Below are 10,000 nucleotides of genomic sequence, written 5' to 3'. Positions count from 1 at the left end.
TTAGAATTAATCTGTAAACATAAACATGGCTTTCAATTTGCATATAATCATATCACATACAATAAATAGCATCAACTCAACAGTGAGTGTGTGTACTTTCTGTGTGTGTGTGTGTGTAGTTGGTGTGTGTGTCTGTGTAGTTGGGTGTGTGTATGCAGCTGGTGTGTTTGTGTAGTTGTGTGTGTTTGTGGGTGTGTAGTTAGTGTGTGTGTAGTTGGTGTGTGTGTGTGGGTGTGTAGTTGGGTGTGTGAGTGTGTAGTTGTGTGTGTGTAGTTGGGTGTGTGTGTAGTTCTGCGTGTGTGTGTGTGTGTTGCTGGGTGTGTGTTGTTGATGTTGTCACCTGTGTATCCGTCAAGGTCGAGGTCTCCCGCGGCGCTCACCGTCATGCCGAACATGGAGTCATAGGTTCCGTTGAGGCGGATGGGCCGTGCCTCCTCCCAGTGACCAGTGGGGTTCAGGAACACGTACACCGCCCCCCCAATCTCCGCCTTACGGTCGAAGAAGTTTGGAGCTCCCACGATTAAATCTGTCCACCTGCAGGGCATAAAGTAAGTGTGTGTGTGTGTGTGTGTTCTGTTAGTTTTCGCTGTTCTGTCCCAAGTTCTGGAGCGTTATCTCATCCTTATTTTCTCTCATATTTTATTTGGATAGACATGCGCTCTCTAGCCACTGAGCTAGCTTTATAGATAATATTAATTTTGCTAATACAACAAACCCTCAGTATAAAACTTTAGCTAATTAATACAAGATAACACGAGCTAGGTAGCGTTAACTTACGACAGCACTGAGATAGCTCTTCATGACCCCACCCCTCTGACGACCCCACCCCTCTGACAACCCCACCTCTCTGACGACCCAACCCCTCTGACGACCCCACCCCTCTGACGACCCCACCTCTCTGACGACCCCACCCCTCTGACGAACCCACCCCTCTGACGAATCCACCTCTCTGAAGACCCAACCCCTCTGACGACCCCACCCCTCTGACGACCCCACCTCTCTGACGACCCAACCCCTCTGACGACCCCACCCCTCTGACGACCCCACCCCTCTGACGACCCCACCTCTCTGACGACCCCACCCCTCTGACGAACCCACCCCTCTGACGAATCCACCTCTCTGAAGACCCAACCCCTCTGACGACCCCACCCCTCTGACGACTCCACCCCTCTGATGACCCCACCCCTCTGATGGTGTGTGTTTCTCACCCGTCCTGGTTGAGGTCTGTGACAGACACAGAGTATCCGAACGAGGACGCTAGCTCCTCCCCCCACAGGATGAACTCGGGGACGAGGCGGTACGCGCTGTCCTTCTTCAGCAGCACCACGGCGCCAGTGTGATTAGCACGAGGTGCGCCAGCTATGAACGTTAGCTCGGAGTGCTGCATCACTCCTTTAGCCGAGTCCACCGAAAAACCTGAACATGGATTAGCATCGCACTCAGAGAGGTCACATTGACACATAGACAGCTGTCTCACTCTCATGTTAGTCAGGGTAAGGACTGCCTTTATAACACATGCAGCAAGACCATGTGATCTAACACAGGGTCTGAACCTAAACTGCTCTACAGAGTGAACCATACGGTTTATGTTCCACCAGTTAATAGTGATCGTGCTAATCCAACACTTCTCTAACCCCTGCTAACATTCTGCTAACATCATTCTAATATTATACTAGTACCACCCTAATGCTATGCTCATGCTAACGCTTAAACCACGCTAACATCTTGCAGAACTGACACTAAATACTACCTGACATTAGCCTGATTTACACCATATATCATTTTATATTTGACTTGATAACTGGGGGAACATAAACGTTGTTAGCGAGCCTCTCTGATCTCAGACCCGTGTGTAGTTTATGTGTGAAAGTGATGTAAGTGATAAATGTGATTTATGTTTGTGTCTCTTTCCGTGAGGAAATCATGAATTGCAATAAAAACATATCATGAACAATAAAATGAAAGATGGAATTGATAAACATATTAAACAGCAGTAAGCTAACTCAGTTAGCATGCGGATAATTAGCGATTTCTAACTCAACAAGCAGCTGTGAGATAAAACACTAATCCAAGAGAAGATGCTAATGTTATGTTAATGCTATTTTTACTTGGAAATAATGTTTATTCTGATATTATTATCTGTAGTTCTATATCACAATGCTAACTCTATAAATCATCATCACACCCCTGAAACACAAACAACTCATATCACAACTGTTAGCATGTTACTATGTTAAGAGATGTTAACCACTTAGGTAAAAGCCAGGTAAACTAGCCAGGTAAGCTAGCTATTTAATAACCTTATTTAAATTAATTAGCTAGATAACAAGGGTTTTCCCCCCATTAACTAATTATTTACTCTGTTAATATGTTAACAGCTTAATGTGCTAAGTGAATAAGTTAGCAAAAAACAATATCTAGCTGGTTACTGAGGTATACATTTAGCTAACTTGTCTTTAGCTAGCAGCCTTAGCACTCGACCACTTGTGTGAGGAGATCCACATAAACCTTCAACCCACCTACACACATGCAGACAACAAACTACACACTATACACACACTAATGCTACACAATACACACACACAAATGCTACACACTACACACACACTAATGCTACAAACTACACACACACTAATACTACACACACACACTAATGCTACACACTACACACACTAGTACTACACACTACACACACACACTAATGCTACACACTACACACACACTAATGCTACACACTGCACACACACTAATGCTACACGCTACACACACACTAATGCTACACACTGCACACACACTAAGGCTACAAACTACACACACACACACTAATGCTACACACTACACACACTAATGCTACACACTACACACTACACACTCTAATGCTACACATTACACACACATTAATACTACACACACTAATGCCACACACTACACACACACTAATGCTACACACTACACACTAATGCTACACACTACACACACACTAATGCTACACACTACACACGCACACACTAATGCTACATGCTACACACACACACTAATGCTACACATTACACACACATTAAAACTACACACACTAATGCCACACAGTACACACACGCTAATGCTACACACTACACACTACACACACACACACTAATGCTACACACTACACACTACACATCACACACTCACACACATACACACTAATGCTACACACTACACACACACAGGAGGCGAGAAAGAAAATTTCACTTCTATTTTAAGCAAACACCAAACATTATCCAACAAACCTAAGTAGCTATTCTGGGCTACATCCTGAACCATGGGCCGTTTGGATGGTTCCAGAGTTTTATACACCAACGCGTCCTCAACCGCGCTTGCCATGAACAACAGCCCTGAGCACGAGGGAGGGGTGAGGGAGGGGTGGGACAAAAGGAAAGACAAAAAGAAAGAAAACATGCAGGTGTGAGATGGACAGGTGTGACTTAAATGCGATCGGTTGGTGATGTAGAGGGCGTGACTCAGGTGTCCGTTATGAGTGGGCAGGGCTCAGCTGGGAAGGAGGTCGGGTGTGCCTGTAAGAGAGGGGTGGGGCTCATGCGTTTCCTCTACAGAGTGGGCGTCGCTCAGGTAAGTCGTACCCAGGTAGCTGTGATACGGAAGAGGAATTAATGCTGCATTTAACTGTTTCTCATCCGCCACTTCATATGGCCCGTCGTCATAGTAACCCAAATCCAACACTGTCTGGTTGAGCAGCTGAACATGCATCTCACCTGGAACATAAACGCAGGTAAGGAAACACACACACACACACACACACACAAACACAGACACAAACACACAGAAACACACACACAGACACATGCACACACACACACACACACACACACAGACACACACAGAGAAATACACATACATACACACTCACAGAAACACACACACACACAGAGAAACACACACACACACACACAGAAACACACACACACACACACACACATACACACAAACCCATCACTGCTTAATAATAACACTTGAGAGTGACAGCTCTACTGTGAAGCATGGTGGTGGCAGCATCATGCTTTTTCTGATTATAATTCCAGTTACACACTGACTACTTTTTCCATTTTAAATTCTGGATTAAGTTTTAAATCCAATTCTAATTCTGAATCTGATATTCAGACATTTGTATTAAAGGTAATGTGTAATTCAATAATTCAGGTGAACTGCAGTAGAACAGATCTGTATTTGCCTGGGTGATGGTGCTAACACTACTGCGTGTACACCTGTGACTCGACTCAGCTGACTCGACTCCATACCTTTCCAGTTATAGGTTCCTGGCGCTCCAAACAGGATGTAGTTATTATCGGGGGTGAAGCTCACTGCTAGTCCCTGCTGACAGAAACCAAATTGCTCGTGACCTTGAGGACGACCTTCACAGAACTTCCATTCTCCTCCGTCCAGGTCATCTCTCTCACTCAGGTCTTCACTGAGTACGTAGCACCGGCCAATCGGATCGCGGGTTTCAGACGGCTGATTAACGCGTTGGCGGAGTTCGTAAAGGTGAGCGCACGTCTGCAGTATAATAAAAAAATTAACCTGCAGTAACAGTTTTATCTTTCCTTATTAATATTATTCATATTTCTATTAAAATAAATGACGACTGCAGAACCCTGGCTGTGTCTCATTCAGGATTCAGTTTCACTCAAGTCCTGCATGTGGCGTTCGTTAGCTTGTTTAAAATCATCAGATAATTATCTCAATTAATAACACTAATCCAGATAATAAAACAAACAATCAAATATTCTGACTGTTTATTTCGAGTACAAATTTTTATAAACAATACATTTTATATTAAATATTTACCACAACTTTTCCTCCGATGCCTTGACTCTTCACCGTCACACCGAGCCACTGATTGTCTTTACTCTCTCTGTCCAAACTCACTGTGACAAAAACACCACTGTCTATTACAATAACTCTTTATTTATCACCGCCACACCAAGCTAAGAAACAACGCTGTGTACAAACATTTACCTTTATGTGTACAATTATGTGTGGTATGTGTAGTTGTGTGTGGTGTGTGTGTAGTTGTGTGTGGTTTTTGTGTGTGTGTGTATGGTTTGTGTAGTTGTGTGTGGTGTGTGTATAGCTGTGTGTGGTACGTGTAGTTGTGTGTAGCTGTGTGGTGTGTGTGTAGTTGTGTGTAGTTGTGTGTATAGCTGTGTGTGGTATGTGTAGTTGTGTGTAGCTGTGTGGTGTGTGTGTAGTTGTGTGTAGTTGTGTGTAGTTTTATGTGATGTGTGTAGTTGTGTGTGGTGTGTGTATTGTGTGTGGCGTGTGTAGTTGTGTGTAGTTGTGTGTGGTGTGTGTGTGTAGTTGTGTGTAGTTGTATGTGATGTGTATAGTTGTGTGAGTAGTTGTGTGTAGTTGTGTGTGGTGTGTGTAGTTGTGTGTAGTTGTGTGTGATGTGTGTAGTTGTGTGTGATGTGTGTAGTTGTGTGTGGTATGTGTGGTGTGTGTGATGTGTGTAGTTGTGTGTGTATAGTTGTGTGTAGTTGTATGTGATGTGTGTAGTTGTGTGTAGTTGTGTGTGGTGTGTGTGTGTAGGTGTGTGTAGTTGTGTGTAGTTGCATGTGATGTGTGTAGTTGTGTGTGTAGTTGTCTGTGTGGTGTGTGTAGGTGTGTGTAGTTGTGTGTGGTGTGTGTAGGTGTGTGTAGTTGTATGTGATGTGTGTAGTTGTGTGTAGTTGTGTGTGGTGTGTGTGTGTAGTTGTGTGTGGTGTGTGTAGGTGTGTGTAGTTGTGTGTGGTGTGTGTGTAGTTGTGTGTAGTTGTGTGTGGTGTGTGTAGGTGTGTGTAGTTGTATGTGGTGTGTGTGTGTAGCTGTGTGTAGTTGTATGTGATGTGTATAGTTGTGTGAGTAGTTGTGTGTAGTTGTGTGTGGTGTGTGTGTAGTTGTGTGTAGTTGTGTGTGGTGTGTGTGTAGTTGTGTGTAGTTGTATGTGGTGTGTGTGTGTAGTTGTGTGTAGTTGTATGTGATGTGTGTAGTTGTGTGAGTAGTTGTGTGTAGTTGTGTGTGGTGTGTGTAGTTGTGTGTGGCATGTGTGGTGTGTGTGTAGTTGTGTGTGGCATGTGTGGTTTGTGTGTAGTTGTGTGTGATGTGTGTACTTGTGTGTAGTGTGTGCGGTGTGTGGATCTGACCGTCTCCATCGATGTCGACTCGCTCACAATCAAACTCCTCAGCTGTGATTGGACAGCGATACAGAGCACCTGTGTGAGTGTGACGCAGGTGACCAAGACCTCGAGCTCGTGGCGCCCCCACCAGGATCCTACAAAACAACACCGACACACACACACACACACACAGTTTTTGGTGTTTTTCAACAGTATCTGATACTTGTGTTCATGTTTTATGTTAACATTGTGCGTGCGTGAGTGTGTGTGCGTGAGTGTGTGTGTGTGTGTGTGTGTGTGTGAGTGTGTGTGTGTATGAGAGTGTGTGTGTGTGTGTGTGTTTAAATGTGTTTAGTGTTTTATAGTCCACTCTGGTGGAAATCACAGGTCTTTATGTGTTTCATGGCTATTTATATATTTAGTTTAGAGTTGACGCTTGTGCCCTTATTTGGCCGTTCAGACTGAGGAGCTCTATTTTAATAACTCACACAGCTCAGGTTCGAGTCCCACTTTCACAGAAAACACAGAACAGTAAACACAGCACAATAAACACAACACAATAAACACAGCCAGAGAGACATGTTGCATAAAATAAATAATATAATGAAACCGGAAGTAAATAAACTCAGATCAGCTCACTCTGATCACTGTTATTAAACACATGCTGATGTTTTTTTTATCAGACAACATTTACAAACATCACTGCAGTGTGTGTGTGTGTGTGTGTGTGTGTGTGTGTGTGTGTGTTAATTTCACACTTCCTGCAGAACTGAAACAGTGCAGCAAAATTATTCAGTGTTTGGTTCCTCAGAAGGTTCTAGAACCTCAGTGGAACCGTTCTGTGTGATGGTTCCCCACTACACTAAATCTACACACTATCTGTTATCACATGTAGTGCACTATTGTCTGTTATTGTCCACTACACTGCGATGGACTGGCATGACATCCGGGTGAATTCCCGGGTCTAGGGGTAGTATTCCCGGGATAGACGAGTGAGAGAACGTTCACTGCAGCAGTTTGCTGATGATAGAATGATAGCTTGGTGTTCAGCTTTGCCTTTAGAGACGCCCCAAAGTACACTGCACTGTACTGCTTAGTGATTTGGGATGTGGCCAGGTTTGTACTCTCTCTCTCTCTCTCTCTCTCTCTCTCTCACACACACACACACACACACACACACACAAACACACATCTCCCCCTCATATTGTCTGGTCAGCATTTCCAGCTGCTCTTAGTTTAATGAATTGCATGTAATAAATACACTGTGATGTCACTCGGGTTCGGCCTTCAGCTGATCCTCTGATAAAGAATTCACACACTCAGGAAATTAAAATGATTCTGTACAGAATCTCCTGCTTTTCTATCAAACACTTTTCATTTGCAAACGAATCATTAATCATTAAAAGGTGAATGAATCAGTCCCTGCTTTACACCGAATCAAAACATGAATGCCGAAGCAGAACATTTACACACACACAAACACACACACACACACACACAAAACACACACACCCTACTGACATCACATTACTATTTTAACATAGATTTACTGTGTTATGTTCCTCTGTGTTTATTTAAGCATCAGTGAATTGTGTGAGTTGTATCAGCATGAGTCAATGAATCAGTGAGTCAGTGAATCAGTGAGTCAGTGCTAAACATGGACACACAGGAATATTATTAAAATAATAAAACCTGAGCTGCTTTTTTAAACTGCTGAAGCTTTGTTGTTTTCCTTAGACAGATTTTAGTGAATGAATCTAAACAAATTATTTAACTGAACGGAATCAAACGAGTCATTTAACTACTAATCTCACGGTCATTTTCACTGAGACCCTGCCCACTCATTAATATTCATTAACAGACTAAATTAGCTAGCTTTTATATTCAACAAAGGGAGCAGCATCAACATCCAGGACATGCTCATTAAAAAAATATATTAATTAGATTGAAGCTAAAAGTGTGTGTCAGTCAGTCACATCAGTGTAATACACACTTCTGTCATCTGAGTCACGCCAAAAAACTTTCAACATTCTGAATGTTGCAGGAAATTTTGACCATATATGGAAAGCTGGAAATACATAACAGGTGCAGGCAGACAGGATGGTAATGAGAACAGGAAACTATGACCATATATGGAATGTGGAGCGCAAACAGGGACAGATGAAGACACTTTATATCCATATCATACAGGATATTACACAGTGTACTCCATGATGGTTCGGGATGTAGCTACAGGAAGTGTGCAGTTGTCATGGTAACCTTGTGGCTAGGTAATAATGCTATTTGCGATACAGTGTGTGCTATACAGTAGTGTAATATTTCACTAACACTTTGTATTTGTGACACAGCCCATAACAGTGGGTTTGTCTCAATTCAGACTCCACTTTACCTTACAGTAGGCACCCTATGAAGGTCAGAAACCAAGCTTTGTTTAATCTGTGAGACTTTTATTCTTTTTTTTCTGCTGAATTCGCTGATAAGAAACAACAGCTGAGATGACTACAGTGTGAGTCAGAGAGAGAGACAGCGAGAGAGAGAATGCAGGGTGTGTGTGAGGACACAATGAGGAGGTGAAGGACAGAAACAGCTGCAGCACTAAAAATTATTCAGACTTAAATCAGGTTAAAAACATTATAAACGGTTTACATTACACCTGAAACCAACACCAAATGTAATGCTTTTAATACTGAGAAATAATGAAACACTTCCTCTGTGTGTGTCTGTGTGTGTCTGTATGTGTCTGTGTGTGTCTGTGTGTGTGTGTGTGTGTGTGTGTGTCTGTATGTGTCTGTGTGTGTCTGTGTGTGTGTGTGATTAACAGGTATTGCTCAGCAAAAAAAACTCTAAATGAATAAATCATTAAACAACGCTTCACTAAACACTAACACACACATACACACGTGTGTGTGTGTGTGTGTGTGTGTGTTTGTGTGTGTTCGTGTGTGTTCCCAAACTTTTTGAAGCCCCCTTTTGCTAATTAGAAAAACAATTCTGGTTCCTCCCTTTACCACTACTTTTAATATATATACTAAATATTTATAAAACATTTTTACAATATACAATTTAATGACATACGTGTGGGTTATTTTATTTATTATTTACAATTATTTACATATTTTATTATATTATTTACATTATTTTAAACAAACAAATATATAATAATAATGCATACTATAGTCCTGATTTATGAATATTTATAAAGGTCTGTGGGGGTCTGAGAGTCTCTCTGCTTTTCCCTACATTCCTCTCCCATTGTCTTATTCTCATGTAAATGTGTGTGTGTGTGTGTGTGTGTGTGTGTGATGGAATTCCACTGAATCTCCAAACACACATACCCACACTTGTTTTTACACAGCTCCTAAAAATTAAGCTGAAAGTACTGAGTTTTTTATTTCCTGCAGAACGACGAGTGAAATTTATAAAAACTCTACTCAGTGTGTGTGTGTGTGTGTGTGTGTGTGTGTGTGTGTGTGTGCATTAAAGTGTGTAAGGTGAGGCGTGACTCATACTGGGCTCAGCGCCACTGTCATGTCGAGTTCTCACTGCTCTGTGTTTTGTTCTCTTTCACAGACATGGTGTAGCCTGCAGTGAGAGGCGACAGGAAAACTGTCTCACTCTTATACATGAGATGGGAAACTGTCTCACTCTCTTATACACGAGATGGGAACTTGTCTCACTCTCTTATACACGAGATGGGAAACTGTCTCACTCTCTTATAATCTGTCTTTCTGATAAACATGTCGAATTTCAGCTGCAGGCGTTTCAGTGACGCCTCTTTTATCAACATGACACTTTAGTAACAAGGTGAAATAAAGGTATGAACTTCTGAGGTATCACAGTCCCTGTGT

General features: G+C 42.3%; 1 protein-coding gene across 3 annotated transcripts in view; it reads right to left on the bottom strand.

Annotated features, from left to right (window-relative positions):
* The window catches only part of itga7 (integrin, alpha 7), a 24,390-nt gene that overhangs the window by 10,069 nt on the left and 4,321 nt on the right, over positions 1–10,000 (bottom strand). For all 3 annotated transcript variants that reach the window (XM_053653267.1, XM_053653268.1, XM_053653269.1), the window contains exons 2-7: positions 6,180–6,307; positions 4,843–4,922; positions 4,296–4,551; positions 3,270–3,374; positions 1,209–1,416; positions 341–534 (exon numbers count right to left, since the gene is read on the bottom strand). In XM_053653267.1, coding sequence (XP_053509242.1) covers positions 341–534; positions 1,209–1,416; positions 3,270–3,374; positions 4,296–4,551; positions 4,843–4,922; positions 6,180–6,307 — 971 coding nt within the window. The remainder of the gene's footprint in view (positions 1–340; positions 535–1,208; positions 1,417–3,269; positions 3,375–4,295; positions 4,552–4,842; positions 4,923–6,179; positions 6,308–10,000) is intronic.

Source organism: Ictalurus furcatus, chromosome 21 (genome assembly GCF_023375685.1).
Source record: "Ictalurus furcatus strain D&B chromosome 21, Billie_1.0, whole genome shotgun sequence".
Taxonomy (NCBI): domain Eukaryota; kingdom Metazoa; phylum Chordata; class Actinopteri; order Siluriformes; family Ictaluridae; genus Ictalurus; species Ictalurus furcatus.
This window is presented reverse-complemented; position numbering and strand designations above follow the sequence as displayed.